Raw genomic sequence first — 22,002 nt, forward strand, 5'->3', positions numbered from 1 at the left:
CTCGAGGGGCTGAATGGGCCTCCTCCTGTTCCTGTGTAACAGGCTCGAGGGGCTGAATGGCCTCCTCCTGTTCCTAATGTAACAGGCTTGAGGGGCTGAATGGCCTCCTCCTGTTCCTAATGTAACAGGCTCGAGGGGCTGAATGGCCTCCTCCTGTTCCTAATGTAACAGGCTCGAGCGGCTGAGTGGCCTCCTCCTGTTCCTAATGTAACAGACTTGAGGGGCTGAATGGCCTCCTCCTGTTTCTAACTGATATCTCGTTGGCCTCGGCCACTTCAGAGGGCGGTCAATTCAGCCACGGTGGGTTGAACCGAGGTGTGGACTGGAATCACGCAGCGCCTCAGACCAGGTAAGGATGGTGGGTGTACTACCCTAAAGGGACATTACTGAACCAGTTGGGTTTTTTTTATGACAAAAGCAAAATACTGCAGATGCTGGAATCTGAAATAAAAGAAAGCTGGAAATCTCAGCGGGTCAGGCAGCGTCAGTGGAGAGAGAAACCAAGTTAACATTTCATGTCAACGACCCTGCGCACTGCTGAATGATCGGAGAGAGCACTTTTTATGACAGTCGCACATCTTTGGTCACTTTTACTGAGGCCAGTTTTTAAAAAAAAAAAAATTCTATTTCCAGATTGATTTAATTTTTTTTTAACTCCATTCAAAATTTTTCGACCCGTCCTGGAGGGATTTGAACTCTTCTCCGCTGCATTATCCGAGCAGTCAGCTCCACTGTGCTTATAGTATTCCCAACACTGCGTGAGGGTGGAGGGAAAAGCTGCCCCCCCTGCGAGGGTTCGTGGCTTCGTCGGCAGGGGTGGGTAAAGCGGAGATAGTGCCGACAAATTTAAATGCGTGGCTGTAGCTGGTCTGCGCCATGCCCATTCCTAGACTGCATTGGTCCCGCCAATCGGCAAGGTTGAGGGTTTTGAATTGGAAGCGTTGCTGGACCGGGAGCTAGCCAACGTTCCTGTTGGGCTGTGCAGGCCGCTTACTGGCCTTTACATTGCAGGTACCGCGTAGGCATGACAATTTGAATGAACCATGCACCAAAAAAATTGAATGCAACTTTGGAGCTAACACAAGCAAGCAGTGACCTTGGCCCAGCCATCTTCAGCTGTTGTGTCAATGACCTTCCCTCCGTCAACAGGGCAGAAGTGGGGATGTTCGCTGATGGCTGCACAGTGTTCAGTTCCATTCGCAACGCTTCAGGTAATGGAACAGTCCGTGCCCACATCCAGCAAGACCTGGACAACATTCAGGCTTGGGCTGATAAGTGGCAAGTTACACTCGCGCCACAGAAGTGTTAAGTTTTGAACATAACATAAGAATTAGGAACAGGAGGAGGCCATCTAGCCCCTCGGGCCTGCTCCGCCATTCAACAAGATCACGGCTGCTCTGGCCGTGGACTCAGCTCCACTTACCCGCCCGCTCCCCGTAACCCTTAATTCCCTTATTGGTTAAAAATCTATCTATCTGTGATTTGAATACATTCAATGAGCTAGCCTCAACTGCTTCCTTGGGCAGAGAATTCCACAGATTCACAACCCTCTGGGAGAAGAAATTCCTTCTCAACTCGGTTTTAAATTGGCTCCCCCGTATTTTGAGGCTGTGCCCCCTAGTTCTAGTCTCCCCGACCAGTGGAAACAACCTCTCTGCCTCTATCTTGTCTATCCCCTTCATTATTTTAAATGTTTCTATAAGATTACCCCTAATCCTTCTGAACTCCAACGAGTGAAGACCCAGTCTACTCAATCTATCATAAGGTAACCCCCTCATCTCCGGAATCAGCCTAGTGAATCGTCTCTGTACCCCCTCCAAAGCTAGTCTATCCCTCCTTAAGAAAGGTGTCCTAATCTGAGGAAGGACATTCTTGCTATTGAGGGAGTGCAGCGAAGGTTCACCAGACTGATTCCCGGGATGGCAGGACTGACATTTGAAGAAAGGCTGCATCGACTAGGCTTATACTCACTGGAATTTAGAAGAATGAGAGGGGATCTCATAGAAGCATATAAAATTCTGACGGGATTGGACAGGTTAGATGCAGGAAGAATGTTCCCGATGTTGGGGAAGTCCAGAACCAGGGGTCACAGTCTAAAGATAAGGGGTAAGCCATTTAGGACCGAGATGAGGAGAAACTTCTTCACTCGAGAATTGTGAACCTGTGGAATTCTCTACCGCAGAAAGTTGTTGAGTCCAGTTCGTTAGATATATTCAAGAGGGAGTTAGATGTGGCCCTTACGGCTAAAGGGATCAAGGGGTATGGAGAGAAAGCAGGAGTGGGGTGAGATGTGGCCCTTACAGCTAAAGGGATCAAGGGGTATGGAGAGAAAGCGAGTGGGGTACTGAAGTTGCATGATCAGCCATGGTGCAGGCTCGAATGGCCTATTCCTGCACCTATTTTCTATGTGCCAGGCAATGACTATCTCCTACAAGTGAGAGTCTAACCACTGCCCCTTGACATTCAACAGCATTACCGTCACCGAATCTCCCCACCATCAACATCCTGGGGGTCACCAGAAATTTAACTGGACCAGCCACATAAATACTGTGGCTACAAGAGCGGGTCAGAGGCTGGGTATTCTGTGACGAGTGTCTCACCTCCTGACTCCCCAAAGCCTTTCCACCATCTACACGGCACAATCAGGAGGAATATTCCTGATGGAACACTCCCCACTTTGCCTGGATGAGTTGCAGCTCCAACACTCGAGAAGCTCGACACCATCCAGGACAAAGCAGCCACTCGATCGACACGCTCCCCACCACCTTCAACACTCACTCCCTCCACCACCTTCAACACTCACTCCCTCCACCACCTTCAACACTCACTCCCTCCACCACCTTCAACACTCACTCCCTCCACCACCTTCAACACTCACTCCCTCCACCACCTTCAACACTCACTCCCTCCACCACCTTCACTCACTCCCTCCACCACCTTCAACACTCACTCCCTCCACCACCTTCAACACTCACTCCCTCCACCACCTTCAACACTCACTCCCTCCACCACCTTCAACACTCACTCCCTCCACCACCTTCAACACTCACTCCCTCCACCACCTTCAACACTCACTCCCTCCCTCCACCTTCAACACTCACTCCCTCCACCACCTTCAACACTCACTCCCTCCACCACCTTCAACACTCACTCCCTCCACCACCTTCAACACTCACTCCCTCCACCACCTTCAACACTCACTCCCTCCACCACCTTCAACACTCACTCCCTCCACCACCTTCAACACTCACTCCCTCCACCACCTTCAACACTCACTCCCTCCACCACCTTCAACACTCACTCCCTCCACCACCTTCAACACTCACTCCCTCCACCACCTTCAACACTCACTCCCTCCACCACCTTCAACACTCACTCCCTCCACCACCTTCAACACTCACTCCCTCCACCACCTTCAACACTCACTCCCTCCACCACCTTCAACACTCACTCCCTCCACCACCTTCAACACTCACTCCCTCCACCACCTTCAACACTCACTCCCTCCACCACCTTCAACACTCACTCCCTCCACCACCTTCAACACTCACTCCCTCCACCACCTTCAACACTCACTCCCTCCCTCCACCACCGGCGCACCGTGGCTGCAGGAGGGGGGAAAAGAGATAGCCAGGAACGCTCTAGTGGTGGTGGGTGGGGTTTACAGCCCGAAGATTTTCTGGTAGAAAAATCAGGAACAGCATTGGGTTCCACCCAAAGGCAGGAAGTTACTGTATTTTAATTAAAAATTTAATTACTCGAACAGCAGACGCACAAGTTAAATCACTTTATTGGGTTTTTAACTACATGGCTTAGATACAGCAAACCATTGATTAAAAACATTTAAAAACCGCAACATTTGGTTAGGGAGCGGAGTACGAACCAGCCCACGGCCAATCGCTTCAGAGTCACCCTCTCTCAAACCTCATTCAGTCCCAAGTGGCAGCACCAAAACCAAATTAAATATCGGTGTGGAAGTCAGATATCTAGCTCAAAGCTTCCAGTGTGACGACGTGGTCCCAGGGCAGTGTTGAATCATCTGTTCCTGGGCCTGATTAGACCCCAATCCAAACAGCTCCTTCACTCTCTCCCGCTCCCCCACCCCCACCGTTGTACAGTCAAATTCAAATCATTAAATTGCATCTCAACTATCTTCCTCCTCTCTTCCCCACACCCCAGAAGGCACCGACTCTCGCTTGGCTGTACAGGGATCTCTTCCCGATTTGTCACAGCCGAGACTATTCGACTGTGGAAGCAGCGCCTCAAGGCCGGATCCTGCCCGCCTTGCGGCGAAAAAGGTGGCCCATAGTCTCAGCCGTGGTTCACTGGGCAGCACACTCGCCTCTGGAGTCAGAAGCTTGTGGGTTCATGGGTTCGAATCCCACTCCAGGGACTTGAGCACAGAAATCTAGGCTGGCGCCCCTTTGGGTGAAGACATGTTCCCCAACTTCTCTCCTGTACAGCCTGGCTCTGATTTTAAGGCGATGTCTCCGAGACCGACCTCCCCCCCCGTGTCTCTCTATCCCCCCTTTTAAAACCTCGATCAAATCACCCCCTTAACCTGCTGTATCCCAGGGAGCACAAGGCCAGTTTGTGTAATCTCTGCTCGTAACCTAACCCTTGGGGCCCCGGGTAACATCCTGGTAAACCTGCACCGCGTTCCCTCCAAGGCCGAGATAGCCTTCCGACGGTGTGGTGCCCAGAACCGCTCACCGTACGTGGTGTAACCGGGGCTCTGTGGCACAACTTGCCTCCATATTCCAGCCCTCCCGTCACAAAGGCCAACGTCTCACCAGCCTTTTGGTCAGTGGACCTGGTTCCTGCTCCTATCATTCTTCAGCTGGGTGGCAGTGAGGGGGAATCAGTGGGTTATTCAACTATGGAAGGAAGCGTAGTTGAGCCTGGTCTCACCCTCGACGCCCACACGTGGGCGGGGGAGGGCAGCGAACGGGAGCAGGAACCCCGGCTGGTATTCCCCCCCCCCCCCCCAATTGGGCCACTCACTGCTCTGGCTAAAGCAACAGTGTGGGGGAATTGGACAGTGGGATCTTTCTGTGCTATTCCCTCCCCTCACCAGCCAATGACAGGGCTTGAAGGAGCAAGGCATTAGGACAGGGCGTTTACACAGGATATACAGCACAGAGACTACACGGTGCTCCCTCCAAGGCCGATGGCTCCTTCAGAGGTGTCCAGAACCGATCACAGTGCGTGGTCTAACCAGGGCTCTGTACAGCCCCTGAAACAAGCGCTCGACTCGGAACTCCTTCACGGCAAACGGGCCAAAGGTGGGCAGAGGAAACGTTGCAAGGGACCACCCTCAAAGCCTCCCTGATAAAGTGCAGCATCCCCACCGACACCTGGGAGTCCCTGGCCCAAAGACCAGTCCGCCCTAAGTGGAGGGAGTGCATCCGGGAGGGCGCTGAGCACCTCGAGTCTCCTCACCGAGAGCGTGCAGAAACCAAGCGCAGGCAACGGAAGGAGCGTGCGGCAAACCAGTCCCACCCTCCCCTTCCCTCAACCACTGTCTTTCCCACCTGTGACAGGGACTGTGGTTCTCGTATTGGACTGTTCAGCTACCTAAGGACTCGTGTTGAGAGTGGAAGCAAGTCTTCCTCGATTCCGAGGGACTGCCCGAGAAGTACGAGCATAGCACAACTTCCACTCCTTGATATTCCAGCCCTTTCGTTATAAAGGCTCTCTCTGTCTCTGTCTCTCTCTCCCTCCCTCCCTCTGTCTCCCTCTCTCTCTCTCCCTCCCTCTCTCTGTCTCCCTCTCCCTCTCTCTCTCTCTGTCTGTCTCCCTCTCCCTCTGTCTCTCTCCCTCCTTCCCTCTTCCTCTGTCTCTCTCCCTCCCTCCCTCTTCCTCTGTCTCCCTCTCTTTCTGTCTCCCTCTCTCCCTCCCTCCCTCCCTCTGTCTCTCTCTCCCTCCCTGTGTGTGTCTCTCTCTCTCTCTCTCTCTCCCTCTGTCGTGCGCTCCTTCCGCTTGGTTTCTGCACGCTCTCGGCGACGAGACTCGAGGTGCTCAGCGCCCTCCCGGATGCACTTCCTCCACTTAGGGCGGACTGGTCTTTGGACCCAGGGACTCCCAGGTGTGGGTGGGGATGTTGCACTTTATCAGGGAGGCTTTGAGGGTGGTCCCTTGTAACGTTCCCTCTGCCCCACCTTTGGCCCGTTTGCCGTGAAGGAGTTCCGAGTAGAGCGCTTGCTTTGGGGAGTCTCGTGTCTGGGGGACATGCGGACAATGTGGCCCTGCCCAGCGGAGCTGGTCGAGTGTGGTCAGTGCTTCGATGCTGGGGATGTTGGGCCTGGTCGAGGACGCTAACGTTGGTGCGTCTGTCCTCCCGGGGGATTTGCAGGATCTTGCGGAGACAGCGTTGGTGGTATTTCTCCAGCAACTTGAGGTGTCTACTGTACATGGTCCATGTCTCTGAGCCATACAGGAGGGCGGGTATCACCACAGCCCTGTAGACCATGAGCTTGGTGCTGGGGGTGAGGTGTCTACTGTACATGGTCCATGTCTCTGAGCCATACAGGAGGGCGGGTATCACCACAGCCCTGTAGACCATGAGCTTGGTGCTGGATTTGAGGGCCTGGTCTTCAAACACTCTTTTCCTTAGGCGGCCGAAGGCTGCACTGACGCACTGGAGGCGGTGTTGGATCTCGTCGATGTCTGCTCTTGTTGATCGGAGGCTCCCGAGGTATGGGAAATGGTCCACGTGTTTCTGATATCCTTCCGACAGTGCGGTGCTCAGAACCGCTCACAGTACGTGGTGTGACCAGGTCTGCGACACAACTTACTGCCCTCCATATTGCAGCTCTCTCTTTATAAAGGCCAACGTTCAACCAGCGAGGTAGGTGAGGAGGGGGGGGAACAACGGTAAAGTGAGGAGCGAGTGTTGCGGCTCGCGACTCGAAGGCTCAGGTTGACAAGGGTCCGAGACACCCACACAGACGCTGGAGACACACTCACACACACACTCACAGTTCCAGCCGCAAAATGTGGCACTCGAGCCACCATGCTGCCTCCGATTTGTTCGTGTTTGGCTGTGGGGTCGGGGGAGGTTGTGGGGTGGGGGGGGGGGGGAGTGGGGAGGGGGTCCGTCAGCGATCGTCCGCTTGCCGGCTCCCTGCACCTCCCCTGCCCGGCAAGTAATTGGACACTTTTCGGTAGATCCGGCTCACCATCGTGTCGGCGCTCTTCGAGACGTGCAGACCCTGCATCGGGAGAGAAACACCAACAGGCTGATTCACTCAGCGGTCAGCGAGGGGCAGTACTGAGGGAGTGCCGCACTGTCGGAGGGGCAGTACTGAGGCGCCGTACTGTCGGAGGGGCAGTACTGAGGCGCCGTACTGTCGGAGGGGCAGTACTGAGGGAGCGCCGCACTGTCGGAGGGGCGGTACTGAGGGAGCGCCGCACTGTCGGAGGGGCGGTACTGAGGGAGCGCCGCACTGTCGGAGGGGCGGTACTGAGGGAGCGCCGCATTGTCGGAGGGGCAGTACTGAGGGAGCGCCGCACTGTCGGAGGGGCAGTACTGAGGGAGCGCCGCACTGTCGGAGGGGCAGTACTGAGGGAGTGCCGCACTGTCGGAGGGGCAGTACTGAGGGAGCGCCGCACTGTCGGAGGGGCAGTACTGAGGGAGTGCCGCACTGTCGGAGGGGCAGTACTGAGGGAGTGCCGCACTGTCGGAGGGGCCATCTTTCGGATGAGACGTTAAACCGAGGCCCCGTCTGCCCTCTCGGGTGGATGTAAAAGATCCCGGGGCCACTATTGGAAGAAGAGCAGGGGAGTTCTCCCCGGTGTCCTGGGGCCAATATTTATCCCTCGACCAACATCACTAAAACAGATGATCTGGGTCATTATCACATCGCTGTGTGTGGGAGCTTGCTGTGCGCAAATTGGCGTTTCCCACATTACAACAGTGAGCGCACTCCGATAGTACTTCACTGGCTGTGAGGCGCTGTGGGACGTGAGGTGGGGGTGAAAGGCGGTGGGGAGAGGGGAGGGTTGCTCCTGGGTTGAAGTCGGGATATTAAACGTTACTGGGAGGGGGCCTGGAGAACGAGGATGGGAGGAGGGAGGACCAACCTTCCTGTCGGTGAGTGTCAGGACAAACTCGTCGCTCATCCTCCGCAGCTCCCGGCCGTACTGCACGGCAATCACGAAGTTGGTCGGCTCGGATTTGGTCCGACCCCGGAACGCCGATATCTCCTCCAGCAATTCCACCTCGGGCAGCGTCGCCCTCCGAGTCACAGGAACCCCGTCCTCGAACACCATCGCCTCAGCCTCTGCGGGGGCAAGTGAGATATCAGTGACACTGCGGAGCTCCCTCAGTACTGCCCCTCCGACAGCGCGGCGCTCCCTCAGTACTGCCCCTCCGACAGTGCGGCACTCCCTCAGTACTGCCCCTCCGACAGTGCGGCGCTCCCTCAGTACTGCCCCTCCGACAGCGCGGCGCTCCCTCAGTACTGCCCCTCCGACAGTGCGGCGCTCCCTCAGTACTGCCCCTCCGACAGTGCGGCGCTCCCTCAGTACTGCCCCTCCGACAGTGCGGCGCTCCCTCAGTACTGCCCCCCCGACAGTGCGGCGCTCCCTCAGTACTGCCCCTCCGACAGTGCGGCACTCCCTCAGTACTGCCCCTCCGACAGTGCGGCACTCCCTCAGTACTGCCCCTCCGACAGTGCGGCACTTCCTCAGTACTGCCCCTCCGACAGTGCGGCGCTCCCTCAGTACTGCCCCTCCGACAGTGCGGCGCTCCCTCAGTACTGCCCCTCCGACAGTGCGGCACTTCCTCAGTACTGCCCCTCCGACAGTGCGGCGCTCCCTCAGTACTGCCCCTCCGACAGTGCGGCGCTCCCTCAGTACTGCCCCTCCGACAGTGCGGCGCTCCCTCAGTACTGCCCCTCCGACAGTACGGTGCAACATTACAGGAAGGATGTGATTGCACTGGAGAGGGTACAGAGGAGATTTACCAGGATGTTGCACTAGAGAGGGTACAGAGGAGATTTACCAGGATGTTGCACTGGAGAGGGTACGGAGGAGATTTACCAGGATGTTGCAATGGAGAGGGTACAGAGGAGATTTACCAGGATGTTGCACTGGAGAGGGTACAGAGGAGATTTACCAGGATGTTGCACTGGAGAGGGTACAGAGGAGATTTACCAGGATGTTGCACTGGAAAGGGTACAGAGGAGATTTACCAGGATGTTGCACTGGAGAGGGTACAGAGGAGATTTACCAGGATGTTGCACTGGAGAGGGTACAGAGGAGATTTACCAGGATGTTGCACTGGAGAGGGTACAGAGGAGATTTACCAGGATGTTGCACTAGAGAGGGTACAGAGGAGATTTACCAGGATGTTGCAATGGAGAGGGTACAGAGGAGATTTACCAGGATGTTGCACTAGAGAGGGTACAGAGGAGATTTACCAGGATGTTGCACTCGAGAGGGTACAGAGGAGATTTACCAGGATGTTACACTAGAGAGGGTACAGAGGAGATTTACCAAGATGTTGCAATGGAGAGGGTACAGAGGAGATTTACCAGGATGTTGCAATGGAGAGGGTACAGAGGAGATTTACCAGGATGTTGCACTGGAGAGGGTACAGAGGAGATTTACCAGGATGTTACACTGGAGAGGGTACAGAGGAGATTTACCAGGATGTTGCACTGGACAGGGTACAGAGGAGATTTACCAGGATGTTGCATTAGAGAGGGTGCAGAGGAGACTTACCAGGATGTTGCACTGGAGAGGGTACAGAGGAGATTTACCAGGATGTTGCACTGGAGAGGGTACAGAGGAGATTTACCAGGATGTTGCACTGGAGAGGGTACAGAGGAGATTTACCAGGATGTTGCACTGGGGAGGGTACAGAGGAGATTTACCAGGATGTTACACTGGAGAGGGTAGAGAGGAGACTTACCAGGATGTTGCACTGGAGAGTGTACAGAGGAGATTTACCAGGATGTTGCACTGGAGAGGGTACAGAGGAGATTTACCAGGATGTTGCACTGGAGAGGGTACAGAGGAGATTTACCAGGATGTTGCACTGGAGAGGGTACAGAGGAGATTTACCAGGATGTTGCCTGGAGAGGGTACAGAGGAGATTTACCAGGATGTTGCACTGGAGAGGGTACAGAGGAGATTTACCAGGATGTTGCACTGGACAGGGTACAGAGGAGATTTACCAGGATGTTGCATTAGAGAGGGTGCAGAGGAGACTTACCAGGATGTTGCACTGGAGAGGGTACAGAGGAGATTTACCAGGATGTTGCACTGGAGAGGGTACAGAGGAGATTTACCAGGATGTTGCACTGGAGAGGGTACAGAGGAGATTTACCAGGATGTTGCACTGGGGAGGGTACAGAGGAGATTTACCAGGATGTTACACTGGAGAGGGTACAGAGGAGATTTACCAGGATGTTGCACTGGAGAGTGTACAGAGGAGATTTACCAGGATGTTGCATTGGAGAGGGTACAGAGGAGATTTACCAGGATGTTGCACTAGAGAGGGGACAGAGGAGATTTACCAGGATGTTGCACTGGAGAGGGTACAGAGGAGATTTACCAGGATGTTGCACTGGACAGGGTACAGAGGAGATTTACCAGGATGTTGCACTGGAGAGGGTACAGAGGAGATTTACCAGGATGTTGCACTAGAGAGGGTACAGAGGAGATTTACCAGGATGTTGCACTCGAGAGGGTGCAGAGGAGATTTACCAGGATGTTGCACTAGAGAGGGTGCAGAGGAGATTTACCAGGATGTTGCACTGGAGAGGGTGCAGAGGAGATTTACCAGGATGTTGCCTGGACTGGAGAATTTTAGCGATGAGGAAAGATTGGATGGGCTGGGGTTGTTTTCTTTGGAACAGAGGAGGCTGAGGGGAGAGCTGATTGAGGTGTATAAAATGATGAGGGGCCTGGATAGAGGGGATAGGACGGACCTGTTTCCCTGGGCAGAGGGGTCAACAACCAGGGGCATAGATTGAAAGTAATTGGGGGGAGGTTTAGAGGGGATTTGAGGGGAAATGTCTTCACCCAGAGGGTGGTGGGGGTCTGGGGTGGAACTCACGGCCTGAAAGGGCGGTAGAGGCAGAAACCCTCACCACATTTAAACAGTACTTGGATGTGCACCTGAAGTGCCGTAACCTACAGGGCTACGGACCCAGAGCGGGAAAGTGGGATTAGGCTGGGTAGCTCTTGGTCGGCCGGAGCGGACACGATGGGCCGAAATGGCCTCCTTCTGTGTCGCGGGTTTTGATGGTTCTACAGTGACGGACTGCCGAAGGATATATCTTGCCGCACCTCCTACATGCCTGCCTCTGGCAGCTCCCGGACTGTGATCAGCTGGCTCCTCGCCCTCTCCCGCCGCCCCCGGGTCTCCATCGAAGGGGTCCGACCCGAATTCGCCGATCTGGAAGATCCGGTCAGCCATCACATGACCCTGGCGGCCTGGGGCAGGTCGAGACTGAAGAGAGAGAGAGAGAGAGACACACACCACGTTAAATCGCTGCGTCAAGGGGGCGCGCAGTCACAGACAGTGTGAGGGTGGCAGAGGGCACGGCCCGAGCGGTGCCCCGGGGTCAGAGGGCATGGCCCGAGCGGTGCCCCGGGGTCACAGGGCACGGCCCGAGCGGTGCCCCGGGGTCACAGGGCACGGCCCGAGCGGTGCACCGGGGTCAGGGGGCACGGCCCGAGCGGTGCCCCGGGGTCAGAGGGCACGGCCCGAGCGGTGCACCGGGGTCAGGGGGCACGGCCCGAGCGGTGCCCCGGGGTCACAGGGCACGGCCCGAGCGGTGCACCGGGGTCAGGGGGCACGGCCCGAGCGGTGCCCCGGGGTCACAGGGCACGGCCCGAGCGGTGCACCGGGGTCAGGGGGCACGGCCCGAGCGGTGCCCCGGGGTCAGAGGGCACAGCCCGAGCGGTGCACCGGGGTCAGGGGGCACGGCCCGAGCGGTGCCCCGGGGTCACAGGGCACGGCCCGAGCGGTGCACCGGGGTCACAGGGCACGGCCCGAGCGGTGCACCGGGGTCACAGGGCACGCACCACGCCACAGCTCCGGACATTACCCCTCGGCCGGTGTGGCTCAGCGTCGATCACCGAGAGAAAAGTCTCGAGACACGGTGCACCATCCCATCATCTCCCACCCATCGCTCACACTCCCTCCCTCCCTCCCGCCCGCTCTCTCTCTCCCTCTGTCTCTCTCTCCCTCTGTCTCTTGCTCTCTCTCTCCCTCTGTCTCTCTCTCCCTCTGTCTCTTGCTCTCTCTCTCCCTCTGTCTCTCTCTCCCTCTGTCTCTTGCTCTCTCTCTCCCTCTCTCTGTCTCTTGCTCTCTCTCTGTCTCTCTCTCCCTCTGTCTCTTGCTCTCTCTCTCCCTCTGTCTCTTGCTCTCTCTCTCCCTCCGTCTCTTTCTCTCTTCCTCTGTCTCTCTCTCCCTCTTGCTCTCTCTCCCTCCCTCTGTCTTTCTCTCTCTCTCTCTGTCTTTCTCTCTCTCTCTGTCTTTCTCCCTCTCCGTCTTTCTCTCTCTCTTTCTTTCTTTCTTTCTTCCTCCCTCCCTCCCTCCCTCTCTCTCTCTCTCTGTCTGTCTGTCTGTCTGTCTGTCTCTCTCCCTCCCTCTCTTTCTCTCTCTCTCTCTCTCTCTCTTTCTCTGTCTCTCTCCCGCTCTCTTTTCACACTCACTCTGTTCCTGGGGTTTCACTTCCTGGTCTCCCAGTCACGGGATCTCAGGGAGCCAATGGAAGCCGGCAGGAAAGTAACCAATTGTTTCACCCAATGGGAAGCGAAGCCCCGCCCCCAGAACATCAAAGGTCAGAAAATAACAGAAAGAGAGAGAGCTCCTTGCACCCTCCCTATCTCTTTAACCTTCTCCAGCCTTACACAAGAACATCAGAAATAGGAGCAGGAGTCGGCCATTCGGCCCCTCGAACCTGCTCCGCCATTTAATACGACCATGGCTGATCCGATCATGGACTCAGCTCCACTTCCCTGCCCGCCCCCTTATCGGTTCAGAAACTGTCTATCTCTGTCTTAAATATATTCAATGTCCCGGCCTCCACAGCTCTCTGGGGCAGCGAATTCCACAGATTTACAACCCTCTGAGAGAAGAAATTCCTCCTCATCTCAGTTTTAAATGGGCGGCCCCTTATTCTAAGACCATGCCCCCCAGTTCTAGTCTCCCCCATCAGTGGAAACATCCTCTCTGCATCCACCTTGTCAAGCCCTCTCATAATCTGATACGTTTCGATAAGATCACCTCTCATTCTTCTGAATTCCAATGAGTAGAAGCCCAACCTCCTCAACCTTTCCTCATAAGTCAACCCCCTCATCCCCGGAATCAACCCAGTGAACTTTCTCTGAACTGCCTCCAAAGCAAAGTATATCCTTTCGTAAATACGGAGACCAAAACTACACACAGTACTCCAGGTGTGGCCTCACCAATACCCTGTATAACTGCAGCAAGACTTCCCTGCTTTTATACTCCATCGCTTTGCAATAAAGGCCAAGATACCATTGGCCTTCCTGATCACTTGCTGTACCTGCATACTATCCTTTTGTGTTTCATGCACAAGTAACCCCCAGGTCCCGCTGTACTGCAGCACTTTGCAATCTTTCTCCATTTAAATAATAACTTGCTCTTTGATTTTTTTCTGCCAAAGTGCATGACCTCACACTTTCCAACATTATACTCCCTCTGACAAATTTTTTGCCCACTCACTTAGTCTGTCTGTGCCCTTTTGCAGATTTTTTGTGTCCTCCTCACACATTGCTTTTCCTCCTATCTTTGTATCGTCAGCAAACTTGTCTACGTTACACTCAGTCCCTTCTTCCAAGTCGTTAATATAGATTGTAAATAGTTGAGGTCCTAACACAGATGAGGCTGCACACAGGGAGGTTAAAGTAACAGTGACCTCAGTCTTTATTAAGACACTCCAGAGTGAGGAACAGGCCTTAGGGGCCGGCTTATATACAGTGCTCCCAAGGGATGCTGGGATCCCTTGGGACTTCAGGGAATGCGCTCCCTGGTGGCAGAACATGGGAGTGCATGCTTTACAGATACACAACATCACTCCCCCCCAAAGTCAAAGTGAAAACTATTTACAAGGTGAGGCGGTCGGGAGCCTTTCTTTCCCTGGTGGACCGCCTCGGTACAAATGTCTGTTCTGGTGTGTTGGCTGTGCCCTCGCTGGGCTGGCGTGTTGTTGGCCCTGCAGGGCTGCTGGGTGAGCCTGGCCTCGCTGGGCTGTTGGGCGTGATGGGTTCGATTTCCTGGTCCGGGGTGGTGTCGTTGAACCTTTGGGTGTGTGTTGTGGGCTTGAAAAAGGTGGTGTCTGCTGTGGGTTGTTCAGGGCAGTCTGTGAACCGCAGCCTCGTTTGGTCCAGGTGCTTTCTGTAAATTTGTCCATTGTCTAGTTTGACTACAAACACCCTATTCCCTTCTTTAGCTATCACCGTGCCCGCAATCCACTTGGGACCATGTCCATAGTTTAGCACAAACACAGGGTCATTCAGATCAATTTCCCGTGACACAGTGGTGCGACCATCGTTTACATTTTGTTGCTGCTGCCTGCTCTCTACCTGATCATGCAGGTTGGGGTGAACCAGCGAGAGTCTGGTTTTAAGTGTCCTTTTCATGAGTAGCTCAGCCGGGGGCACCCCTGTGAGCGAGTGGGGTCTCGTGCGGTAGCTGAGCAGTACTCGGGACAGGCGGGTTTGGAGTGAGCCTTCTGTGACTGGTTTAAGGCTCTGTTTGATGGTTTGTACTGCCCGCTCTGCCTGCCCATTGGAGGCTGGTTTAAACGGGGCCAAGGTGACATGTTTGATCCCATTGCGGGTCATGAATTCTTTAAATTCAGCACTGGTGAAACATGGCCCGTTGTCACTGACCAGTATGTCAGGCAGGCCGTGGGTGACAAACATGGCCCTCAGGCTTTCAATGGTGGTGGTGGCGGTGCTTCCCGACATTATTTCACATTCAATCCATTTTGAAAAAGCATCCACCACCACCAGGAACATTTTACCGAGAAACGGGCCCGCATAGTCGACATGGATCCTCGACCATGGTCTGGAGGGCCAGGACCACAAACTTAGTGGTGCCTCTCTGGGCGCGTTGCTCAACTGACAGGTGATTTATCATTTTCAAACGCTTCCATGACCATCAAGTCTACGGGCTGTGCCACCATCAACAAGTTTGCAGGCTGTGCCATTTCCACCCCCATGGTGGGCAATGGTAGCCGACTGAGAGCATCCGCACAGTTCTCGGTGCCTGGCCTGTGGCGGATGGTATAGTTATACGCTGATAGCGCGAGTGCCCACCTTTGTATGCGGGCTGAGGCAGTAGTAGTTATCCCCTTGTTTTCAGCGAACAGGGATATGAGGGGCTTGTGATCGGTTTCCAGCTCGAATTTGAGGCCAAACAGGTACTGATGCATTTTCTTTACCCCGAACACACACGCTAATGCCTCTTTCTCAATCATGCTGTCGGCCCTCTTGGCCTTAGACAAGCTCCTGGAAGCATAGGCGACAGGTTACAACTTCCCCGCAACGTTAGCTTGTTGTAATACACACCCGACTCCGTACGACGATGCATCACATGCTAGCACAAGTCTTTTACACGGGTTATACAATACAAGCAGCTTGTTGGAGCATAAAATGTTTTTGGCTTTCTCAAAAGCAATTACTTGTTTTTTCCCCCATACCCAGTTCTCACCGTTGTGCAATAACACATGTAGGGGCTCTAAGACGGTGCTTAACCCCGGTAGGAAGTTACCAAAATAGTTGAGGAGCCCCAGGAATGAACCACAGCTCCGTGATGTTCTGTGGCCTGGGCGCGTTCCTGATAGCCTCTGTCTTGGCGTCTGTGGGCCGAATGCCGTCCGCCGCGATCTTTCTCCCCAAAAACTCCACTCCTGTTGCCATGAAGACGCATTTCGACCTCTTCAGCCACAGCCCTACGCGATCCAGTCGCTGGAGGACCTCCTCCAGGTTTTGTAGGTGCTCGACGGTGTCCCGACCCGTGACCAATATGTCGTCCTGAAAAACCACCGTGCGTAGTACCGACTTGAGTAGGCTCTCCATGTTTCTCTAGAAGATCGCTGCAGCCGACCGAATTCCAAACGGACATCTGTTGTAGATGAACAGTCCCTTGTGCGTGTTGATGCAGGTGAGGCCCTTCGAAGACTCCTCCAGCTCCTGCGTCATGTAGGTCGAAGTCAGGTCGAGCTTGGTGAACGTCTTGCCTCCTGCCAGCGTCGCAAATAGGTCGTCTGCCTTAGGTAGCGGGTATTGGTCCTGTAGCGAGAAACGATTAATAGTTACTTTATGATCGCCGCAAATCCTGACCGTGCCATCACTTTTGAGTACTGGAACAATCGGGCTGGCCCACTCGCTGAATTCCACTGGGGAGATGATGCCCTCACGTTGCAGCCTGTCCAGCTCGATTTCCACTCTCTCCCTCATCATGTGAGGTACCGCTCGCGCCTTGTGGTGAATGGGCCGTGCCTCTGGGACCAAGTGGATCCACACCTTCGCCCCGGAAAAGTTTCCAATGCCTGGCACTAAAAGGGAAGGAAATTTGTTAAGAACCTGGGTACATGAGGCCTCATCGACATGTGATAACGCTCGGATGTCATCCCAGTTCCAGCGGATTTTGCCCAGCAAGCTCCTTCCGAGCAGTGTGGGGTCATCGCCCGGGACAATCCAGAGTGACAGTTCGTGCACCGTGCCCTCGTAGGTGACCTTGACCATGGCGCTGCCCAGGACAGTGATAAGCTCTTTGGTGTACGTTCTCAGTTTCGTGTGGATGGGACTCAGGGCTGGTCTGAATGCCTTGTTGTACCACAGTCTCTCAAACATCTTTTTACTCATGATGATTGGCTAGCACCAGTGTCCAGTTCCATGGCTACGGGTAAGCCATTCAATTTTATGTTTAGCATTATAGGTGGACATTGCATTCAAAATGTGTGCACCCCGTGTACTTCAGCATCTGCCTCCTCTGTCTGAGGCTCGAAATTACTTTGATCCACCATGGACCGATCTTCCTCTGCCACGTGGTGGTTAGCAGGTTTTGCAGAGCTTGCAGCTCCTCTGCAAGCTCGTTGGAGGTGCCCCATTGTTGCACAGCTCTTGCAAACATACCCTTTGAAGCGGCATAAATAGGCTGAATGGAAGCCCTCACAACGCCAACAAGGTGTGAATTGCCTTGCATTCATCATTTGTTGGGACTCTGAGTCATCTGGGTCACCTGAGGCCTGCTGGCAGTTGCAGACTCGTGGGTTCTGCTCTGTACATTTCTGCTCGCAAACACAGTTCCAGTTAATTTATGAACATTGCTAGCATTTGTGTGCTGAGAGATTTGTTTGGTGTTATCACTGGTGGACATAAGCACCTGTGCTATCGCAATGGCCTTACTGAGGGTCGGTGTCTCTACAGTCAAAAGTTTTCGTAGGATGATCTCGTGGCCAATGCCCAGTACAAAAAGTCTCTGATCATTTGCTCCAGGTAACCATCAAACTCACATTGTCCTGCAAGTGGCCTTAGCTCGGCAACGTAGCTCACCACTTCCTGACCTTCAGATCGCTGGCACGTGTAGAACCGATACCTCGCCATCAGCACGCTCTCCCTCGGGTTAAGATGCTCCTGAACCAGTGTACACAGCTCCTCATACGACTTTTCTGTGGGTTTCACCGGAGCCAGAAGATTCTTCATGAGGCTGTAGGTCGGTGCCCCACAGACCGTGAGGAGGACCGCTCTCCTTTTTGCAGCACTTCCTTCTCCGTCCAGCTCGTTGGCGACAAAGTACTGGTCTAGCTATTCGACATAGGCTTCCCAGTCCTCACCCTCCGAGAACTTCTCCAGGATGCCCACAGTTTGCTGCATCTTTGCGTTGGATTCGTATTCTCGTCGCCAGTTATTGTGTTCCTAACACAGATGAGGCTGCACACAGGGAGGTTAAAGTGACAGTGACCTCAGTCTTTAATAAGACACTCCAGAGTGAGGAACAGGCCTTAGGGGCCGACTTATATACGGTGCTCCCAAGGGATGCTGGGATCCCTTGAGACTTCTGGGAATGCGCTCCCTGGTGGCGGAACATGGGCGTGCATGCTTTACAGATACACAACAGTAAATAGTTGGGGTCCCAGCACTGATCCCTGCGGCAGCCCACGAGTTGCTGATTGCCAACCTGAGAATGATCCATTTATCCTGACTCTCTGTTTTCTGTTAGTTAGCCAATCCTCTATCCACGTGAATATATTACCCCCAACCCCGTGAACTTTTATCTTGTGCAGTAACCTTTTGTGTGGCACCTTGTCAAATGCCTTCTGGAAATCTAAATACACCACATCCACTGGTTCCCCTTTATCCACCCTGTCCGTCACATCCTCAAAGAATTCCAGCAAATTGACATGCCTCCGTAGCTCCATAGCCTCCTCCAGCCCCTACACCCCTCCCTATCTCTGTAACCTCCTCCAGCCCCTACACCCCTCCCTATCTCTGTAACCTCCTCCAGCCCCTACACCCCTCCCTATCTCTGTAACCTCCTCCAGCCCCTACACCCCTCCCTATCTCTGTAACCTCCTCCAGCCCCTACACCCCTCCCTATCTCTGTAACACCCTCCAGCCCCTACACCCCTCCCTATCTCTGTAACCTCCTCCTGCCCCTACACCCCTCCCTATCTCTGTAACCTCCTCCTGCCCCTACACCCCTCCCTATCTCTGTAACCCCCTCCAGCCCCTACACCCCTCCCTATCTCTGTAACCTCCTCCTGCCCCTACACCCCTCCCTATCTCTGTAACCTCCTCCTGCCCCTACACCCCTCCCTATCTCTGTAACCCCCTCCAGCCCCTACACCCCTCCCTATCTCTGTAACCTCCTCCAGCCCCTACACCCTTCCTTATCTCTGTAACACCCTCCAGCCCCTACACCCCTCCCTATCTCTGTAACCTCCTCCAGCCCCTACACCCCTCCCTATCTCTGTAACCTCCTCCAGCCCCTACACCCTTCCTTATCTCTGTAACACCCTCCAGCCCCTACACCCTTCCTTATCTCTGTAACCCCCTCCAGCCCCTACACCCCTCCCTATCTCTGTAACCTCCTCCAGCCCCTACACCTCTCCTTATCTCTGTAACCCCCTCCAGCCCTACACCCCTCCCTATCTCTGTAACCTCCTCCAGCCCCTACACCTCTCCTTATCTCTGTAACCTCCTCCAGCCCTACACCCCTCCCTATCTCTGTAACCTTCTCCAGCCCTACACCCCTCCCTATCTCTGTAACCTCCTCCAGCCCTACACCCCTCCCTATCTCTGTAACCTCCTCCAGCCCTACACCCCTCCCTATCTCTGTAACCTCCTCCAGCCCTACACCCCTCCCTATCTCTGTAACCTCCTCCAGCCCTACACCCCTCCCTATCTCTGTAACCTGCTGCAGCCCCTACACCCCTCCCTATCTCTGTAACCCCCTCCAGCCCCTACACCCCTCCCTATCTCTGTAACCTCCTCCAGCCCTACACCCCTCCCTATCTCTGTAACCTCCTCCTGCCCCTACACCCCTCCCTATCTCTGTAACATCCGCCAGCCCTACACCCTCCCTATCTCTGTAACCTCCTCCAGCCCCTACACCCCACCCGATCTCTGTAACCTCCTCCAGCCCCTACACCCCTCCCTATCTCTGTAACCTCCTCCAGCCCTACACCCTCCCTATCTCTGTAACCTCCTCCAGTCCCTACACCCCATCCTATCTCTATAACCTCCTCCAGCCCCTACACCCCTCCCTATCTCTGTAACCCACTCCAGCTCCTACACACCTCCCTATCTCTGTAACCCCCTCCAGCCCCGACACCGCTCCCTATCTCTGTAACCCTATCCAGCCCCTACACCCCTCTCCATCTCTGTAACCTCCTCCAGCCCCTACACCCCTCCCTATCTCTGTAACCCACTCCAGCTCCTACACACCTCCCTATCTCTGTAACCCCATCCAGCCCCTACACCCATCCCTATCTCTGTAACCCCCTCCAGCCCCTACACCCCTCCCTATCTCTGTAACCTCCTCCAGCCCCTACACACTTCCCTATCTTTGTAACCCTCTGCAGCCCCTACACCCCTCCTTATCTCTGTAACCCCCTCCAGCCGCTACACACTTCCCTATCTTTGTAACCCCCTGCAGCCCCTACACCCCTCCTTATCTCTGTAACCCCCTCCAGCCGCTACACCCCTCCCTATCTCTGTAACCTGCTCCAGCCCCTATACCCCTCCCTATCTCTGTAACCTCCTCCAGCCCCTATAACCCCTCCCTATCTCTCTAACCTCCTCCAGCCCAACACCCCTCCCTATCTCTGTAACCCCCTCCAGCCTCTACACCCCTCCCTATCTCTGTAACCTCCTCCAGCCCCTGCACCCCTCCCTATCTCTGTAACCTCCTCCAGCCCCTACACCCCTTCCTATCTCTCTAACCTACTCCAGCCCAACACCCCTCCCTATCTCTGTAACCTCCCCCAACCCTACACCCTCTCCATCTCTGTAACCTCCTCTAGCCCTACACACCTCCCTATCTCTGTAACCCCATCCAGCCCCTACAACCCTCCCTATCTCTGTAACGCCCTCCAGCCCCTACACCCCTCCCTATCTCTGTAACCCCATCCAGCCCCTACACCCCTCCCTATCTCTATAACCCCCTGCAGCCCCTACACCCCTCCCTATCTCTGTAACCCTCTCCAGCCCCTACACCCCTCCCTATCTCTGTAACCCCCTCCAGCCCCTACACCCCTCCTTATCTCTGTAACCCCCACCAGCCCCTACACCCCTCCCTATCTCTGTAAACTCCTCCAGCCCCTACACCCCTCCTTATCTCTGTAACCTCCTCGAGCCACGAATCCCCTCCCTATCTTTGTAAACTCCTCCAGCCCCTACACCCTTCCCTATCGCTGTAACCTCCTCCAACCCTACACCCTCCCTATCTCTGTAACCTCCTCCAGCCCCTACACCCCTCCCTATCTCTTTAACCCCCTCCAGCCCCTACACCCCTCCCTATCTCTGTAACCTCCTCCAGCCCCTACACCCATCCCTATCTCTCTAACCTCCTCCAGCGCAACACCCCTCCCTATCTCTGTAACCCATCCAGCCCCGACACCCCTCCCTATATCTGTAACCTCCTCCAGCCCCTACACCCCTCCCTATCTCTGCAAACTCCTCCAGCCCCTACACCCCTCCCTATCTATCTAACCTACTCCAGCCCAACACCCCTCCCTATCTCTGTAACCTCCTCCAGCCCTACACCCTCTCCATTTCTGTAACCCTCTCCAGCCCCTATACCCCTCCCTATCTCTGTAACCTCCTCCAGACCCTACACCCCTCCCTATCTCTGTCACCTCCTCCAGCCCTACACCCCTCCAAATCTCTGTAACCCCCTCCAGTCCCTACACCCCTCTCTATCTCAGTAACCCTCTCCGGCCCCTACACCCCTCTCTATCTCACTAACCTCCTCCAGCCAACACCCCTCCCTATCTCTGTAGCCTCCTGCAGCCATACACCCTCTCCATCTCTGTAACCTCCTCTAGCCCTACACGCCTCCCGATCTCTGTGACCTCCTCCAGCCCCTACACCCCTCCCTATCTCTGTAACCTCCTCCAGCCCTACTCCCTCTCCATCTCTGTAACCTCCTCTAGCCCTACACACCTCCCTATCTCTGTAACTCCATCCAGCCCCTACACCACTCCCTATCTCTGTAACCCCCTCCAGCCCCTACACCCCTCCCTATCTCTGTAACCCATCCAGCCTCTACACCCCTCCCTATCTCTGTAACCCTCTCCAGCCCCTACAACCCTCCCTATCTCTGTAACCTCCTCAAGCCCCTACACCACTCCCTATCTCTGTAACCCCCTCCAGCCCCTACCTCCCTCCTTATCTCTGTAACCCCCTCCAGCCCCTACACCCCTCCCTATCTATGTAACCTCCTCCAGCCCCTATACACCTCCCTATCTCTGTAACCTCCTCCAGCCCCTACACCCATCCCTA

The 22,002-nt window shown here is 54.9% G+C and overlaps 1 protein-coding gene across 1 annotated transcript; it reads right to left on the minus strand.

Moving 5' to 3' along the window:
* Nucleotides 1–6,179: 6,179 nt before the first annotated feature.
* On the minus strand, nucleotides 6,180–12,708 carry bada (BCL2 associated agonist of cell death a). The gene is made up of 4 exons (XM_070868329.1): nucleotides 12,676–12,708; nucleotides 11,302–11,464; nucleotides 8,086–8,285; nucleotides 6,180–7,214 (listed from the first exon to the last, which is right to left on the minus strand). The coding sequence occupies exons 2-4, from the start codon at nucleotides 11,429–11,431 to the stop codon at nucleotides 7,101–7,103; spliced, it is 444 nt and encodes a 147-aa protein (XP_070724430.1). The 5' UTR covers nucleotides 11,432–11,464; nucleotides 12,676–12,708; the 3' UTR covers nucleotides 6,180–7,100.
* Nucleotides 12,709–22,002: the final 9,294 nt, after the last annotated feature.

The sequence above is a fragment of the Pristiophorus japonicus genome, chromosome 27, assembly GCF_044704955.1.
Source record: "Pristiophorus japonicus isolate sPriJap1 chromosome 27, sPriJap1.hap1, whole genome shotgun sequence".
NCBI lineage: Eukaryota > Metazoa > Chordata > Chondrichthyes > Pristiophoridae > Pristiophorus > Pristiophorus japonicus.

Coding starts and splice junctions, on each gene's coding strand:
- bada (XM_070868329.1), bottom strand. CDS start 11,431: ATGGCTGACCGGATCTTCCAGATCGGCGAATTCGGGTCGGACCCCTTC. Junction 8,286..11,301: donor CAGAGGCAGGCATGTAGGAG/GTGCGGCAAGAT, acceptor TTGCCCCCGCAG/AGGCTGAGGCGATGGTGTTC. Junction 7,215..8,085: donor TGACACTCACCGACAGGAAG/GTTGGTCCTCCC, acceptor CTCCCGATGCAG/GGTCTGCACGTCTCGAAGAG.